This window comes from Pelodiscus sinensis, unplaced genomic scaffold (genome assembly GCF_049634645.1).
Source record: "Pelodiscus sinensis isolate JC-2024 unplaced genomic scaffold, ASM4963464v1 ctg186, whole genome shotgun sequence".
In the NCBI taxonomy this organism is placed as follows: Eukaryota; Metazoa; Chordata; order Testudines; family Trionychidae; genus Pelodiscus; species Pelodiscus sinensis.
Window position 1 is genome coordinate 126335 of NW_027465905.1, and position 17181 is coordinate 143515.

Consider the following 17181-nt stretch of genomic DNA (forward strand, 5'->3'; position numbering starts at 1 on the left):
GTGGGCGTTACTTTGCATTTCAGAGCATCGACTTTCATCGGCCATTCTGTCGTGTGAGCTCATTTTGAAGCTCTTCGCCGTGTGCTTGGGACCGAACTGGCTCGAGCACTTCGGTGTCATCCGCAGACTTTGCCACCTCCCTTTGCTGCTTTTCCCAGATCATTTCTCAGTTGAACAGCACGGCCCCAGGACAGACCCCGTGGGGGCAGGCCACTAGCCACCTCTCTGCACTCAGAAAACTGACCAGTGATCCCCACCCCCCGTTTCCTGTCTTAGCCAGTTCCCAGCCCCCGCCAGGCCCTTCCTGCTTCTCCCACCGCTGCTTCCTTTGCGGCAGAGGCGCCCTGGCACCCCACAGCCACCAGCCACATGCTCGGTGCCTCAGTTCTGGGAGGAGCCAGGAAGCAGCCTCTCTCCTCACATCAGCTCCTTGGGGAATTGTTGGGGGAAGCTCCCAGGGCAGGGACTGGAGGCGCCGGCCGCCGCGGGAGAGTTTGGGCTGGCGCTCTGGCTGGGCGGGGCTGGAAGCAGCCAGCCGGGGGTGAGCGCCAGGTGGGTTCTCAGTGCCTCCTCTGTGGAGTGAGGGCCAGTCCTGCCTGCCCGAGGGATGGGGGTGGCCCTCTGCTGCGTGGGCAGGCTGTGCTGCTGCAGTACCCGGGGTGGGGGGCTGCTGGGGACTCAGACGCACTCTCCTGTGCCCCCTGCAGCGTGCCCCACACCAAGTCGCTGGAGGGGCGGCTCAAAGAGGAGCTGATTGCCCAAGGCCTGCTGGAGTCCGAGGAGCGGGCCCCTGAGGACGCGGAGGACGAGGTGCTGGCGGAGCTGCGCAAGAGGCAGGCCGAGCTGAAGGCGCTCAGCGCTCACAACCGGGCCAAGAAGCAGGAGCTGCTCAGGTGCGTGTGGGGCTGGAGGTGCTGCCTGGGGGCCGGGCCGCTGCTCACAGCGCTGCCTCTCCCCAGGCTGGCCAAGCAGGAGCTGCTCTGGTGCGTGTGGGGCTGGAGGTGCTGCCTGGGGGCCGGGCCGGGCTGCTGCTCACAGCCCGGCCTCTCCCCAGGCTGGCCAAGCAGGAGCTGCTCTGGTGCGTGTGGGGCTGGAGGTGCTGCCTGGGGGCCGGGCCGGGCCAGGCCGCTGCTCACAGCCCTGCCTCTCCCCAGGCTGGCCAAGCAGGAGCTGGACCGGCAGGTTCTGCGGCAGCGCGTGCGCATGGCTGACAGCGAGGTCATGGATGCTTTCCGCAAGATCATGGCAGCCCGCCAGAAGAAGCGTACGCCCACCAAGAAGGAGAAGGACCAGGCCTGGAAGACGCTGAAGGAGCGCGAGAGCATTCTCAAGCTCCTGGACGGCTAGTGGGGGAGCAACGTGCCCAGCCCGGGGCTCCCTCTCCCAGGCTGGAGGGGTTTGCTAGCCCAGGCCGCACCTTGGCGAGCTGCTCTCCACACTCCCCCTTCTCCCTAGGGGGTGCGGCTTCTCTGCATCTCCCTGCCCCAGCCAAGGGCCCAGGCAGGAACGGTGCTGTCCCCCCAGAGAGCCATGCATCAGCCCTGGGCACAGCCAAGCGCAGCTGCCTCCAGGTCAGCCTGCAGCCCAGCAGGCTCAGCCTGGTGCCCTTGACCATTCCCAGGGCAGCCCCTTGCAGAGGGGAAGCAGTATCATGTTGTGCCATTCAGGACCAGGCAGCTGCTAGCAGTCCCTTTGCAGCCAGTGAGGATGAGCACCAAGCCCTGTGTCAGGGCCAGGCTCAACCCAGCCTCCTGCCCCAGCTGGGGCCCTGTGGGGCTTCCTTGCATGCAAGTGTCTGGCCCTGGTCTGCCCCAGCTGGGGGGCCAGTCCTACAATCCTTTCTCCAGGGGTTTCTCTGCTCCCCGTGCTGGGAGTTGGAGGGGAGGGACGTGGCTGGCCAGGACCTGTGTGCTCCTGGGCTGGGAGCGTGCTGGCCCCTATGGATGAATGGAAGGAAACCCCGGAGGCCTGGGTGGAGGGGGCTAGGCCGTGGGCACGCTGGGAGCAGCTCTCCTGCAGGGAGCCCAGCGGAGGGTTTCCGGCGGGGCGGGGCGGGGGAGGTCGGCGCATGGACCCGGCGCTGGCTGGACGGGAGCAGGCGGCCGCCCCGGCTGCTCCCAAGGACTGTTCTGCCCAGGCTGCAAATAAAAGTTGGGACGTGCGAGCTGAGCGCTGCCTGTGGCTGCAGCCCCCCCGGCCGCGGGGGTGGGGGGCTGGACACACGGGGGGGGGCTCTGCCCCGCGGGCGCCTTTCACTAGCAGGGCTATCCCGTGGCGGTGAGTTCCGGCGGTCGGCGGGCTGGCCGGGCGCGACGGGGTCCCCGGGCCGGGGGGGCAGGGGCAGGATCGCGGCGACCTGAGCGCGGCCAGCGGCTTCCGCGGATCGCTTCTCCCCCTCCCCCTGGGCTGTGAATGGAGCCGCCCTGCCCCTCCCCGCGGCTAAATTTAGTTTAATCCCGTCGCCAGGCAGCTCCCGGCCGCGGATTGGCCGCCCCTTTGTGACGTCACTGGGGCTGGCAGTGCCGGCCGGGTGCGGACGGGAGCAGCGGCCGCGGGGCGCGAGGCAGAGCGGGGCGCGCGGTGAGGCCGGGCGCGGGGCCCCGTGTGAGTGTGAGCAGCGCGCGTGTGCGCAGAGCTGCGTGTGCAAGACTGCGTGCATGGCCATGGTGTGCTGCGCGTGCATCCGCACGAGGGGATCTGCGCCCTGGTGCACGGGAGGGGACCTGCCTGCGTCCGCCTGTGCCGGACTCTGCCCCGGGCGGGGCGGGGCGGGGCGGCTCCCTGCGCTGCCCCGGGGCTGGGGTGCGCCTGAGACCTGCGGCTGTTGCCATGGCGACTGCAAGGGCCTCAGTTTCCAAAAGCAGCGGGGGGCGGGGCCCTGGCGACCCAGGGAGGCTGCTCGGGGAAGAGCCCTGGTCTGAGCCCTGGTCTCTGCCCCGCTCCCGGCCGGGCCGGGGTGCCCAGCGCTGCAGGGGCGGGGCTGCGTGATGAGGCTTTGGGGGCCCCTGTGGCCTGAACTTGTGGGTCCTCCTGCCCCGGCTGGGCCAGCCCCCCCTTCCCTGGCCCCCGGGCACGGCCCTGCCCCCCCTTCCCTGGCCCCGGGCACGGCCCTGCCCCCCCTTCCCTGGCCCCGGGCACGGCCCTGCCCCCCCTTCCCTGGCCCCGGGCACGGCCCTGCCCCCCCTTCCCTGGCCCCGGGCACGGCCCTGCCCCCCCCTTCCCTGGACCCCGGGCACGGCCCTGCCCCCCCTTCCCTGGCCCCGGGCACGGCCCTGCCCCCCCTTCCCTGGCCCCGGGCACGGCCCTGCCCCCCCTTCCCTGGCCCCCGGGCACGGCCCTGCCCCCCCTTCCCTGGCCCCCGGGCACGGCCCTGCCCCCCCTTCCCTGGCCCCCGGGCACGGCCCTGCCCCCCCTTCCCTGGCCCCGGGCACGGCCCTGCCCCCCCCTTCCCTGGCCCGGGGCACGGCCCTGCCCCCCCTTCCCTGGCCCCGGGCACGGCCCTGCCCCCCCTTCCCTGGCCCCCGGGCACGGCCCTGCCCCCCCTTCCCTGGCCCCGGGCACGGCCCTGCCCCCCCTTCCCTGGCCCCGGGCACGGCCCTGCCCCCCCTTCCCTGGCCCCGGGCACGGCCCTGCCCCCCCTTCCCTGGCCCCGGGCACGGCCCTGCCCCCCCCTTCCCTGGCCCCGGGCACGGCCCTGCCCCCCCTTCCCTGGCCCCGGGCACGGCCCTGCCCCCCCTTCCCTGGCCCCGGGCACGGCCCTGCCCCCCCTTCCCTGGCCCCGGGCACGGCCCTGCCCCCCCTTCCCTGGACCCCGGGCACGGCCCTGCCCCCCCTTCCCTGGCCCCCGGGCACGGCCCTGCCCCCCCTCCCTGGCCCCCGGGCACGGCCCTGCCCCCCCTTCCCTGGCCCCCCGGGCACGGCCCTGCCCCCCCTTCCCTGGCCCCCGGGCACGGCCCTGCCCCCCCTTCCCTGGCCCCCGGGCACGGCCCTGCCCCCCCTTCCCTGGCCCCCGGGGCACGGCCCTGCCCCCCCTTCCCTGGCCCCCGGGGCACGGCCCTGCCCCCCCTTCCCTGGCCCCCGGGGCACGGCCCTGCCCCCCCTTCCCTGGCCCCCGGGGCACGGCCCTGCCCCCCCTTCCCTGGCCCCCGGGGCACGGCCCTGCCCCCCCTTCCCTGGCCCCCGGGGCACGGCCCTGCCCCCCCTTCCCTGGCCCCCGGGGCACGGCCCTGCCCCCCATTCCCTGGCCCCGGGGCACGGCCCTGCCCCCCGGCACTTCCCTGGCCCCGGGCACGGCCCTGCCCCCCGGCACTTCCCTGGCCCCGGGCACGGCCCTGCCCCCCCTTCCCTGGCCCCGGGCACGGCCCTGCCCCCCCCTTCCCTGGGCCCCGGGCACGGCCCTGCCCCCCCCTTCCCTGGACCCCGGGGCACGGCCCTGCCCCCCCCTTCCCTGGACCCCGGGGCACGGCCCTGCCCCCCCTTCCCTGGCCCCGGGCACGGCCCTGCCCCCCCTTCCCTGGCCCCCGGGGCACGGCCCTGCCCCCCCTTCCCTGGCCCCCGGGGCACGGCCCTGCCCCCCCTTCCCTGGCCCCCGGGGCACGGCCCTGCCCCCCATTCCCTGGCCCCGGGGCACGGCCCTGCCCCCCGGCACTTCCCTGGCCCCGGGCATGGCCCTGCCCCCCGGCACTTCCCTGGCCCCGGGCACGGCCCTGCCCCCCCTTCCCTGGCCCCGGGCACGGCCCTGCCCCCCCCTTCCCTGGGCCCCGGGCACGGCCCTGCCCCCCCCTTCCCTGGACCCCGGGGCACGGCCCTGCCCCCCCCTTCCCTGGACCCCGGGGCACGGCCCTGCCCCCCCTTCCCTGGCCCCGGGCACGGCCCTGCCCCCCCTTCCCTGGCCCCGGGCACGGCCCTGCCCCCCCTTCCCTGGCCCCGGGGCACGGCCCTGCCCCCCCTTCCCTGGACCCCGGGGCACGGCCCTGCCCCCCCTTCCCTGGACCCCGGGCACGGCCCAGCCCCCCCTTCCCTGGCCCCCGGGGCACGGCCCAGCCCCCCCTTCCCTGGCCCCCGGGCACGGCCCTGCCCCCCCTTCCCTGGCCCCCGGGCACGGCCCTGCCCCCCCTTCCCTGGCCCCCGGGCACGGCCCTGCCCCCCCTTCCCTGGCCCCGGGGCACGGCCCTGCCCCCCCTTCCCTGGCCCCGGGGCGCGGCCCTGCCCCCCCTTCCCTGGACCCCCGGGGCGCGGCCCTGCCCCTCCTTCCCTGGCCCCCGGGGCGCGGCCCTGCCCCTCCTTCCCTGGCCCCCGGGGCGCGGCCCTGCCCCTCCTTCCCTGGCCCCCGGGGCGCGGCCCTGCCCCCCCTTCCCTGGACCCCCGGGGCGCGGCCCTGCCCCTCCTTCCCTGGCCCCCGGGGCGCGGCCCTGCCCCTCCTTCCCTGGCCCCCGGGGCGCGGCCCTGCCCCTCCTTCCCTGGCCCCCGGGGCGCGGCCCTGCCCCTCCTTCCCTGGCCCCCGGGGCGCGGCCCTGCCCCTCCTTCCCTGGCCCCCGGGGCGCGGCCCTGCCCCTCCTTCCCTGGCCCCCGGGGCGCGGCCCTGCCCCTCCTTCCCTGGCCCCCGGGGCGCGGCCCAGCCCCCCCTTCCCTGGCCCCCGGGCCGCGGCCCTGCCCCCCCTTCCCTGGCCCCCGGGGCGCGGCCCTGCCCCTCCTTCCCTGGCCCCCGGGGCGCGGCCCAGCCCCCCCTTCCCTGGCCCTGGCCCTGGCCCTGGCGGCCCATTCAGCCCTGGATCCCACAGCTCGGCTGCATCAGGCCAGCGCAGGCTGCTCGCTGCTCCTCTCATGCTTGTCGCTGCCCTGCACAGGCTGGGAGCTCAGCGCCGCACCCAGCCGCTCACTGCACCGCAGGGGAGGCAGCTGAAGGCCTGGCCTGGGAAGGATGATGCCGCTGGGCGAGGATGGGCCGAGCTGGAAGAAGAAAGCCCAGGACATCCGAGAGATCTACGAATTCCGGGAGACCTTGGGCACGTGAGTCAGACCGGCCTGCCTGTGCCTCTGGCTCCGTGTCCAGCGCCCCCTCGCTACACGCCACGTCCTGCCCCTCAGCCAAATGCCAGCCGCTCCCAGGGAGCAGGGCCGGTGCTGGGGGAGCAGGCTTGTCCCAGCAGAAGCTCTAGCAGCTGTAGCTGTTTTCTCCCCAGCTGGCGGCCATTGCTGGGCGGGGGACGGGGCGGATGCCTCAGTCTTAGCCCCAGGCTGGCGCAGGTGCCGGCACGGCGGGGTCAGTGTTGACGGCCCGTTGCTGTGCGGGGCGCTCTGAGGCAGGGTTCACGTGGCAAGAGCCGCACTTCTGCCTTGGGACCAGGCCCTGGTGCCTCTGGGGGGGGCGCTGGGCTGCTCTTGCTGGGCCCCACGCCCAGGCCTGGCCCGGCCCCATAGCACATCCTGCCCTGGGGCTCTCGGCCCCCTGCGGAGATCCCTGGTGCAAGCACCTCCCCTGAGGGCCCTCTGGTCGCTCCGTCCGGCCCCTGCAGCTCCAGCCTCTAGGCCTGGACAGAGCTATTCTCTGCTCCCAGCGGAGCCGCCCTGCCCCCCGCTGCCAAGCCCTGGGCTGGAGCGAATGCGACTGAGCAGCCTTCCTACGCTACACACATCCCCAAGCCCTGCCCCGCCCCATGGAGCAGGGACCCGGCGGCTGCTCTCGACTGCCCCGGGCCCAGGATCCCGCGGGTGGGCCGGACTGGCTGCCTGAACAACCACGGGGCAGGCGATAGGCACGAGGCTCATGGGCCGTGCTGCTCTTCCTGCCCCAGCTCCCCTGCTGCCCTTCTGGGCTGGCAGCTGCTCCTGGCTTGGCCTCCCCGCCCTGCCATGGGCACCGCTGTGCCCGTCCCAGCATCCCAGCCAAGTGGCGCCCGGGGGCACGTGGAGGGGAGCCTGCAAGCCCATCGGGGGCCACTGGGATGCCTTCGCCGCCAAGCGCAGCCAGACCCCCCATCCAGAGCCCACTGATAGTCCCCAACATCTTGGGGCTGCCAGGCCCCTCCCCTGCTTGTGGGCGGGGGGCAGTTAGTTCCTCCAGCCAGCCTCACCTGCCACAGCCCGGCCGGCGAACCCCTCCAAGCCCCCAGCTCTGGGGAGACCCGCTGGCCGTGAGGGGCAGCTGTATTGCCTGGCCACTGGGCAGTGCCCACCAAGCCGTCCCACCTCCATCCCTGGCCCCCGCCTCGAGCCGGACGGCCAGCCCCCCAACAGCCCCTGAGCCACTGCAGCCGGGGAGGGGCAGAGCAGGGGGTGGGGTTCCCTGCTCCCCCGGACCCCCCCCGCTGACGCCTGGCTCCACCCAGCCCCATGTTACCAGGCCTGAGGTGCTCCCTTGGCCCTCAGAGCAGCCCTTCGTCCTTCCTCCCGGCTCCCCTGCTGCTCCCGAGGGCCGGCTCCCCAGGGCTGCGCAGGGTGCCCGGGGACGGGGCGAGGGTGGGGCCCTTCTTAGTATTGCTTCTTGCATCTCCGCGCCCTGAGGGTGATGCGAGCGCCCCGCCCGCCCTGCCCCTGCAGGGGCTGGGGTTCCACCCCCCGGTCGGGGAGAAGCCCTGGCTTTCACTTCCTGTGCTCTCCGGAAACCCGGCCTGGCGCCCCAGCCTTTTCCTGTTTACAGCCCCAGCCCGCTGGCCACGGCGGCCCCTGCTTAGCCAGGCTCCTGCAGGGTGCTGGGGCCAGCCCCTTCCCTGCCCTCCTGCTGGCCAGTGTTCGAGCCTGGAATGCCAGAGCCCATCACTGGGGCCCGGGGGCCGTCTCTGCCAGCCCACTGGCTGGCTTTGGGCCAGTTCTGCTGCCCTGGCCATGACCATGACAGCTGGTGCTGGGCCCGTGCCTGGGTGGGGAGGCTGGAGTCAGGGCCGGTTCCCCGGGGGAGGGGGGCTGAGGTGCGGCTGGCTCTGGGGAGGAGCCGGGGGCCCATTCCTGGGGGGGGGGGGCTGAGGTGCAGCTGGCTCTGGGGAGGAGCCGGGGCCGGTTCCCGGGGGGGGCTGAGGTGCGGCTGGCTCTGAGGAGGAGCCAGGGGCTGGTTCCGGGGGCAGGGGGGAGAGGCTGAGGTGCGGTTGGCTCTGGGGAGGAGCCAGGGGCCGGTTCCCCGGGGGGGGCTGAGGTGCGGCTGGCTCTGAGGAGGAGCCAGGGGCTGGTTCCGGGGGCAGGGGGGAGAGGCTGAGGTGCGGTTGGCTCTGGGGAGGAGCCGGGGCCAGTTCCTGGGGGGGGGGAGAGGGGCTGAGTGTGGCTGGCTCTGAGGAGAAGCCAGGGGCCGGTTCCCCGGGGGGGGCTGAGGTGCGGCTGGCTCTGAGGAGAGCCAGGGGCCGGTTCCGGGAGGGGGGGGGCTGAGGTGAGGCTGGCTCTGAGGAGGAGCCAGGGGCCGGTTCCGGGGGGGGGGGGGGGGGGGGCTGAGGTGCGGCTGGCTCTGGGGAGGAGCCAGGGGCCCATTCCTGGGGGGGGGGGGCTGAGGTGCAGCTGGCTCTGGGAGGAGCCGGGGCCGGTTCCCGGGGGGGGGGGGGGGGCTGAGGTGCGGCTGGCTCTGGGGAGGAGCCAGGGGCCCATTCCTGGGGGGGGGGGCTGAGGTGCAGCTGGCTCTGGGGAGGAGCCGGGGCCGGTTCCCGGGGGGGGGGGCTGAGGTGCAGCTGGCTCTGGGGAGGAGCCGGGGCCGGTTCCCGGGGCGGGAGGGGAGGCTGAGGTGTGGCTGGCTCTGAGGAGGAGCCAGGGGCCGGTTCCGGGAGGGGGGGGGCTGAGGTGCGGCTGGCTCTGGGGAGGAGCCAGGGGCCGGTTCCGGGGGGGGGGGGGGGGCTGAGGTGCGGCTGGCTCTGGGGAGGAGCCAGGGGCCGGTTCCCCGGGGGGGGGGGCTGAGGTGCGGCTGGCTCTGGGGAGGAGCCGGGGCCGGTTCCCGGGGGGGGGGGGGGGCTGAGGTGTGGCTGGCTCTGAGGAGGAGCCAGGGGCCGGTTCCGGGAGGGGGGGGGGCTGAGGTGCGGCTGGCTCTGGGGAGGAGCCAGGGGCCGGTTCCTCGGGGGGGGGGGGGGGCTGAGGTGCGGCTGGCTCTGAGGAGGAGCCAGGGGCCGGTTCCCCGGGGGGGTCCAGGTGGGGTGTCCTGCTCCCAGGGTTCCCGGAATAGCTGGTTTGCGCGGTTCCCATGGCGGCTCCCCCCTCTCCCCAGGGGGGCCTTCTCCGAGGTGGTGCTGGCCGAGGAGCGCGGCACCCGCAAGCTGGTGGCCATCAAGTGCATCGCCAAGCAGGCCCTGCAGGGCAAGGAGGCCAGCCTGGAGAACGAGATCGCTGTGCTGCACCGGTAGGTGCCTCAGCCCCCCCCCCCCCAGCCAGCTCCCTGCTGCCCCTCCCGCCCCCCCCCCGCCACTCGGGAGGCTCTCTGAGACTAGCCTGGGAGAGCTGCCAGGCCCTGCCCCGCCCGCCCCACAGCCGGGAGCCTCTGGGCCGGCGTGAAGCTGAGATGTCCTGTCCGGAGGCCGGCGCGGGGCTAGGAGCCTGCCCCCCGCGCTGCCCATGGGCCCGCCGCAGCCAGGCTGCAGCATGAGGCTGCACCCCAGCCCTGGGTGTGGCCGGCCCGGCGGCTCTGTGCCCCGGTGCAGGACCCCAGCCCTGGGTGTGGCCAGCCCGGCGGCTCTGCGCCCCGGTGCAGGACCCCGGCCCTGGGTGTGTCCCGGCCCGGCGGCTCTGCGCCCCGGTGCAGGACCCCAGCCCTGGGTGTGGCCGGCCCGGCGGCTCTGCGCCCCGGTGCAGGACCCCGGCCCTGGGTGTGTCCGGCCCGGCGGCTCTGCGCCCCGGTGCAGGACCCCGGCCCTGGGTGTGGCCGGCCCGGCGGCTCTGCGCCCCGGTGCAGGACCCCGGCCCTGGGTGTGGCCGGCCCGGCGGCTCTGCGCCCCGGTGCAGGACCCCGGCCCTGGGTGTGGCCGGCCCGGCGGCTCTGCGCCCCGGTGCAGGACCCCGGCCCTGGGGTGTGGCCGGCCCGGCGGCTCTGCGCCCCGGTGCAGGACCCCGGCCCTGGGTGTGGCCGGCCCGGCGGCTCTGCGCCCCGGTGCAGGACCCCGGCCCTGGTGTGGCCGGCCCGGCGGCTCTGCGCCCCGGTGCAGGACCCCGGCCCTGGGTGTGGCCGGCCCGGCGGCTCTGCGCCCCGGTGCAGGACCCCGGCCCTGGGTGTGGCCGGCCCGGCGGCTCTGCGCCCCGGTGCAGGACCCCGGCCCTGGGTGTGGCCGGCCCGGCGGCTCTGCGCCCCGGTGCAGGACCCCGGCCCTGGGTGTGTCCGGCCCGGCGGCTCTGCACCCCGGTGCAGCACCCCAGCCCTGGGTGTGCCCCGGTGTAGGACCCCAGCCCTGGGTGTGGCCGGCCCGGCGGCTCTGCACCCCGGTGCAGCACCCCAGCCCTGGGTGTGTCCGGCCCGGCGGCTCTGCGCCCCGGTGCAGCACCCCAGCCCTGGGTGTGCCCCGGTGTAGGACCCCAGCCCTGGGTGTGGCCGGCCCGGCGGCTCTGCGCCCCGGTGCAGCACCCCAGCCCTGGGTGTGCCCCGGTGTAGGACCCCAGCCCTGGGTGTGGCCGGCCGGCGGCTCTGCGCCCCGGTGCAGCACCCCAGCCCGGCTGCAGAACCGCTGCCCCTCCAACCCCGTGTGACCGCGCGTCTCCCCACCCGTCTCTTCCAGGATTAAGCACCCCAACATTGTGGCCTTGGATGACATTTACGAGAGTGGGGGTCACCTGTACCTCATCATGCAGCTGTGAGTGGGGAGGGCTCCTGGGCTGGCGTGGGGGGCGCTCGGCCTGGGCCGTGCTGCAGAAATGTTGGTCGTGCCCAGAGCCGGGGTGCTGGGTGGGAATGTTCCTGAGGCCTGGGCACCATGGACCCGTCGAGCTCCCCGCCCACGCCAGAGGGCACAGGGGCCCTGCCACACGGAGGCCGGTCCCACTGTGCCGGGGCTGGAGACGCGCACGCCCTCCTTCCGGGCAGGGGGTCTGGGGTACCCCAAAGCACAAACCAGGACGACCTGCTCGGGCCCAGGGCTGCGTACAGCCCATGCCTGGGGTCCCGCTGTACGGCACCCCGCCGCCCCCCCCAGCACGCCAACCGCCCCCCGGCCAGCAAGGATCCCTCAACAAATCCCCTCGACACCCCAGTGCTCCCTGTGCCCCCCAGCCCCCTTACACAGGGGAGAGGTGATAACCCATCCCCCACCTCCCCTCGGACACCCCAGTGCTCCCTGTGCCCCCCCAGCCCCCTCACACAGGGGAGAGGTTATAACCCATCCCCCACCTCCCCTCAGACACCCCAGTGCTCCCTGTGCCCCCCCAGCCCCATCACACAGGGGAGAGGTTATAACCCATCCCCCACCTCCCCTCAGACACCCCAGTGCTCCCTGTGCCCCCCCGCCCCCCTTACACAGGGGAGAGGTTATAACCCATCCCCCACCTCCCCTCTGACACCCCAGTGCTCCCTGTGCCCCCCAGCCCCCCTCACACAGGGGAGAGGTTATAACCCATCCCCCACCTCCCCTCGGACACCCCAGTGCTCCCTGTGCCCCCCCAGCCCCCCTCACACAGGGGAGAGGTTATAACCCATCCCCCACCTCCCCTCAACACCCCAGTGCTCCCTGTGCCCCCCAACCCCCTCACACAGGGGAGAGGTTATAACCCATCCCCCACCTCCCCTCACACACCCCAGTGCTCCCTGTGACCCCTTACATTAGCCCCCCTTACACAGGGGAGAGGTGATAACCCATCCCCCCACCTCCCCTCACACACCCCAGTGCTCCCTGTGCCCCCCCAGCCCCCTCACACAGGGGAGGGGTTCTAACCCATCCCCCCCCCTCCCCTCGACACCCCAGTGCTCCCTGTGCCCCCAGCCCCCTTACACAGGGGAGAGGTTCTAACCCATCCCCCCCCTCCCCTCGGACACCCCAGTGCTCCCTGTGCCCCCCAGCTCCCCCTCACACGGGAGAGGTTATACACCCCCCCCCCCCGGATGCCCCAGTCCCAGAGGGCAGCCCCGGGCCAGGGCAGCCTGTCACTCGGGTCCCAGCACGGCGCTGGCCGGGTCGGGGTGTTCGCGCTCCCAGGGCGGGTTGTTGGTGCAGGAGGGGGCGAGGCTGAGGCAGCACCTGACTCCCTCAATCCCCAGGTCCCTGCCGCAGGCTCTGAGCCCAGCTGGGACCAACTGGCCAGTCCCTGGAGCACGGCCCATGGCAGGAGGGGTCCCAAACCCTTCCCAGCCCCCGGCCTGGGCCAAGGGCGTCGGGTCAGGAGCAGGCGGGAAGGCAAAGCCTGTTCTGCCCTTGCCACGCGGAGGGCACCCGGCGTTTCTGCTGCCCGCCTGACAGCCGCACTCCCGCCCCACGAGCCAGGGGCCTGGCCGCGCCCTGGGGGCACCGGCCCTGGGGGCCTGCGGGTCGGTTCCCAGCCGCCTCCCCAGGGCCGAGGATGAGCCGGGCACCGCGTAGCCCTCCTGGGGTGTCTGTGGGCCCGGGGAGCCAGCGCCCAGGCGGCAGGGCCGAGGGGTGAGCTGGGCACCGCGTAGCCCTCCTGGGGTGTCTGTGGGCCCGGGGAGCCAGCGCCCAGGCGGCAGGGCCGAGGGGTGAGCCGGGCACCGCGTAGCCCTCCTGGGGTGTCTGTGGGCCCGGGGAGCCAGCGCCCAGGCGGCAGGGCCGGGGGGTGAGCCGGGCACCGCGTAGCCCTCCTGGGGTGTCTGTGGCCCGGGGAGCCAGCGCCCAGGCGGCAGGGCCGAGGGGTGAGCCGGGCACCGCGTAGCCCTCCTGGGGTGTCTGTGGGCCCGGGGAGCCAGCGCCCAGGCGGCAGGGCCGGGGGGTGAGCCGGGCACCGCGTAGCCCTCCTGGGGTGTCTGTGGGCCCGGGGAGCCAGCGCCCAGGCGGCAGGGCCGAGGGGTGAGCCGGGCACCGCGTAGCCCTCCTGGGGTGTCTGTGGGCCCGGGGAGCCAGCGCCCAGGGGGCAGGGCCGAGGGGTGAGCCGGGCACCGCGTAGCCCTCCTGGGGTGTCTGTGGGCCCGGGGAGCCAGCGCCCAGGCGGCAGGGCCGAGGGGTGAGCCGGGCACCGCGTAGCCCTCCTGGGGTGTCTGTGGGCCCGGGGAGCCAGCGCCCAGGCGGCAGGGCCGGGGGGTGAGCCGGGCACCGCGTAGCCCTCCTGGGGTGTCTGTGGGCCCGGGGAGCCAGCGCCCAGGCGGCAGGGCCGAGGGGTGAGCCGGGCACCGCGTAGCCCTCCTGGGGTGTCTGTGGGCCCGGGGAGCCAGCGCCCAGGCGGCAGGGCCGAGGGGTGAGCCGGGCACCGCGTAGCCCTCCTGGGGTGTCTGTGGGCCCGGGGAGCCAGCGCCCAGGCGGCAGGGCCGAGGGGTGAGCCGGGCACCGCGTAGCCCTCCTGGGGTGTCTGTGGGCCCGGGGAGCCAGCGCCCAGGCGGCAGGGCCGAGGGGTGAGCCGGGCACCGCGTAGCCCTCCTGGGGTGTCTGTGGGCCCGGGGAGCCAGCGCCCAGGCGGCAGGGCCGAGGGGTGAGCCGGGCACCGCGTAGCCCTCCTGGGGCTTCTGTGGGCCTGGGGAGCCAGCGCCCAGGCGGCAGGGCCGAGGGGTGAGCCGGGCACCGCGTAGCCCTCCTGGGGTGTCTGTGGGCCCGGGGAGCCAGCGCCCAGGCGGCAGGGCCGAGGGGTGAGCCGGGCACCGCGTAGCCCTCCTGGGGTGTCTGTGGGCCCGGGGAGCCAGCGCCCAGGCGGCAGGGCCGAGGGCTCAGCCGGGCACCGCGTAGCCCTCCTGGGGTGTCTGTGGGCCCGGGGAGCCAGCGCCCAGGCGGCAGGGCCGAGGGGAGAGCCGGGCACCGCGTAGCCCTCCTGGGGTGTCTGTGGGCCCGGGGAGCCAGCGCCCAGGCGGCAGGGCCGAGGGGTGAGCCGGGCACCGCGTAGCCCTCCTGGGGTGTCTGTGGGCCCGGGGAGCCAGCGCCCAGGCGGCAGGGCCGAGGGGTGAGCCGGGCACCGCGTAGCCCTCCTGGGGTGTCTGTGGGCCCGGGGAGCCAGCGCCCAGGCGGCAGGGCCGAGGGGTGAGCCGGGCACCGCCTAGGGGGCAGCCTGCCTGAGGCACCTCGCCTGGGCGCTGGGCTCGGGATCCGGGGCACCCAGGCCCGGGGCAGCGCTGCTCTGCCTGCCCCGTGAGCCCAGTGCCGTGGCCGGCAGGGTCTCGGGCGGGGAGCTGTTTGATCGCATCGTGGAGAAGGGGTTCTACACGGAGCGGGACGCCAGCCAGCTCATCCGGCAGATCCTGGACGCGGTGCAGTACCTGCACGACATGGGCATCGTGCACCGGGACCTGAAGGTGAGCCAGCTGTGTCCCCGGCGCTGCCCACCTGTTAGCCCCGGCCTGAAGGCAGCAGCTCTGCCTCCCCCCGGGTGGGGACAGGCCCACGGCCACGCAGCGAGGACCCTGCGGGTTGAGAGGCCGCTTCACTACGCAGACGGCCCCGGGGCTGGAGGGGGACACTGACAGGCCTGGACGGCTCCTGCCCGACTTGGGCAGCCTGGGTGCTGCAGTGCATGCTGGGAAGGCAGAGCCTCCGTGGCAGGGTTAATGGGGCAGGGAGACGGGGCCTGCTGGGGTCATGCAGAGGCAGGGGGGCCTTGGCTGACCCCCTGGCTCGGCGCAGCCCGAGAACCTGCTGTATTACAGCTTGGACCCCGACTCCAAGATCATGATCAGCGACTTCGGGCTGTCCAAGATCGAGGGTTGCGGCAGCGTCATGGCCACAGCCTGCGGCACCCCCGGCTACGTGGGTGAGTGGAGCCAGCGCAGCCGCACTGTGCCGGGGGCTCCGCCCCTCGCGTGCCAGGGCAGAGGCGGGGGTGTCATGGAATTAACTCCCCCACATCTGCCCCCAGCCCCAGAGGTGCTAGCGCAGAAGCCCTACAGCAAGGCCGTGGATTGCTGGTCCATCGGTGTCATCGCCTACATCCTGTAGGTACTGCAGGGTGGGGGGGGAGGCGGGGGGGCTGGATGGATTGGGGGGAGCCTCTGATTGGGCGGGTACGTGCTTTGGATAGCACGACTCCCCGTACCTCCCAGCCATGCTCTCTCCCCCCCCAGGGTGTATGGCTTGCCTCCAGGAGTCCCCCCCAGGCTGAGCGGCTCCCCCCCAGCAGTGCTCTCCCCCCCAGGCTGTGCGGCTCCCCCCCGGCAGTGCTCTCTCTCCCCCCCAGGCTGAGCGGCTCCCCCCCGGCAGTGCTCTCTCTCCCCCCCAGGCTGAGCGGCTCCCCCCCGGCAGTGCTCTCTCCCCCCCCCCCAGGCTGTGCAGCTCCCCCCCGGCAGTGCTCTCTCTCCCCCCCAGGCTGAGCGGCTCCCCCCCGGCAGTGCTCTCTCTCTCCCCCAGGCTGTGCTCTCCCCCCCCCGGCAGTGCTCTCGCTCCCCCCACAGGCTGTGCTCTCCCCCCCCAGGCTGAGTGGCTCCCCCCCAGCAGTGCTCTCTCTCCCCCCCAGGCTGAGCGGCTCCCCCCCCCAGGCTGTGCTCTCCCCCCCCCCCAGGCTGTGCGGCTCCCCCCCAGAAGTGCTCTCCCCCCCAGGCTGTGCTCTCCCCCCCAGGCTGTGCGGCTCCCCCCAGAAGTGCTCTCCCCCACAGACTGTGCTCTCTCCCCCCCCAGGCTGTGCGGCTCCCCCCCAGCAGTGCTCTCTCTCCCCCCAGGCTGTGCGGGTATCCTCCCTTCTACGACGAGAACGATGCGAAGCTCTTTGAGCAGATCCTGCGGGCCGAGTACGAGTTCGACTCACCCTACTGGGACGACATCTCGGAGTCAGGTGCGCGAGGCTTGCACTCTGCCCCCCCGGCAGGGCCATGTGGGGAGGGCTCAGCGGCTGGTGTGACAGAGCTTTGTTCTCTGCTTCCAGCCAAAGATTTCATCCAGCACTTAATGGAGAAGGACCCCAGCAAGCGCTTCACGTGCGAACAGGCCCTGCAGCACCCATGGTAAGGGCCCTGTTCTGCCCCCGGCGTGTCCCTGCAGAGGGACAGCCCAGCCCCCTGCCTGGCTTGTGGGGGGAGCTGCTGGGCACCAACCGCCTGTGCCCGTCTCAGGATCGCCGGGGACACGGCGCTGGACAGGAACATCCACCAGTCTGTCAGCGAGCAGATCAAAAAGAACTTCGCCAAGAGCAAGTGGAAAGTGAGTGTCCGTCCCGGCCCCACCGCCATGCCACGTGTCCCTGGCACCTCGGGCACGCCTCACTTCTTACACAGGGCGTGGGGGGAGCAGCAGTGCTGGGCGGGGCAGAGGGGGCAGGGGAAGCAACGCAGGGCTGGGGCGGGGCAGGGCGCCAGGGGGCCAGGGCAGGGCCGTGGGGGCGGGGCGCCAGGGCACGGGGCAGGGGGCCAGGGCAGGACCGTGTGGGCGGGGCAGGGGGCCAGGGCAGGGCTGGGGCGCCAGGGGGCGGGGCAGGGCCGTGGGGGACGGGGGCGCCAGGGGGCGGGGCAGGGGGCCAGGGCTGGGCCGTGGGGGCGCCAGGGGGCGGGGCAGGGGGCCAGGGCAGGGCCGTGGGGGCGGGGGTGCCAGGGGGCGGGGCTCAGCGTCTCGCTGGCCGACGGCCCCACGGTGCCCTGTCCGGTGCAGCAAGCCTTCAACGCCACGGCTGTGGTGAGACACATGAGGAAGCTGCAGCTCGGGACAAGCCAGGAAGGAGCTGGGCAGGCGGCGTCCCCCGGCGAGCTGCTGGGCGCGCAGGGCAGCGAGGGTGAGTCCCCCCCCCCCGCCGCGGCCCTGCCCACGGCCGCCCAGCCCCAGGCAGGGCCCCACCTCTCACGCCCCTTCTCTCCTGCAGGGTCGGACGCCAGGCTGCTGGGGCCCCCGTCACAGGACCCCCCCCAGGACTGATGGCCCCGGCGTGGCCCAGCCTCCCCCGCCACACCAGCACCGCCCTGCCGGGCCCCCTGCACGGGGCGGACTCACGTCGCTGCGGCTGCACTCAGCCCGGCCCGGTGCCTGAACACGCGTGCCCCTGCCGCAGGGTGGGGGCTAGGAACTGAGCCCCAGGCCCGGCACGTCGGCCCCCCCGGGGGGTTTGCATGGGCTCGCCCAGCCCTCCCGCTCGGCCGCAGGGAGCTCGGGGGCGGGGGGAGCTGGGGCTTGCACGCTGGCTGGACCCCTGCACGAGGCAGTGGGGCAGGAGGCCTGGAACAGGTGACTG

The 17181-nt window shown here is 74.7% G+C and overlaps 2 protein-coding genes across 4 annotated transcripts in view; both read left to right on the top strand.

The window, feature by feature from the left end:
• Nucleotides 1-2169, top strand: part of TADA3 (transcriptional adaptor 3) — a 22833-nt gene extending 20664 nt beyond the window's left edge. The window contains 2 exon segments of the mRNA XM_075916351.1: nt 708-893; nt 1155-2169. Coding sequence (XP_075772466.1) covers nt 708-893; nt 1155-1347 — 379 coding nt within the window. The 3' untranslated portion in view covers nt 1348-2169.
• Nucleotides 2143-17175, top strand: CAMK1 (calcium/calmodulin dependent protein kinase I). Of its 3 annotated transcripts, none has more exons than XM_075916354.1 (12): nt 2143-2277; nt 5847-6009; nt 9176-9307; nt 10671-10745; nt 14191-14329; nt 14658-14784; nt 14890-14965; nt 15686-15798; nt 15889-15967; nt 16076-16163; nt 16608-16728; nt 16816-17175. In XM_075916354.1, the coding sequence occupies exons 2-12, from the start codon at nt 5921-5923 to the stop codon at nt 16866-16868; spliced, it is 1092 nt and encodes a 363-aa protein (XP_075772469.1). In that variant the 5' UTR covers nt 2143-2277; nt 5847-5920; the 3' UTR covers nt 16869-17175. The 3 variants fall into 3 exon arrangements, with proteins under 3 accessions (XP_075772469.1, XP_075772467.1, XP_075772468.1); XM_075916352.1 differs by lacking the exon at nt 2143-2277 and adding an exon at nt 2479-2604; XM_075916353.1 differs by lacking the exon at nt 2143-2277 and adding an exon at nt 2490-2580.
• The last annotated feature ends 6 nt before the right edge of the window (nt 17176-17181 follow it).

Bases quoted from the DNA above. Each gene is read 5' to 3' on its own strand.
- CAMK1 (XM_075916354.1), top strand. From the start codon at position 5,921: ATGATGCCGCTGGGCGAGGATGGGCCGAGCTGGAAGAAGAAAGCCCAG. The intron at 6,010-9,175 runs GTGAGTCAGACC...CCCTCTCCCCAG, and splicing joins TTCCGGGAGACCTTGGGCAC to GGGGGCCTTCTCCGAGGTGG. The intron at 14,330-14,657 runs GTGAGCCAGCTG...GGCTCGGCGCAG, and splicing joins TCGTGCACCGGGACCTGAAG to CCCGAGAACCTGCTGTATTA.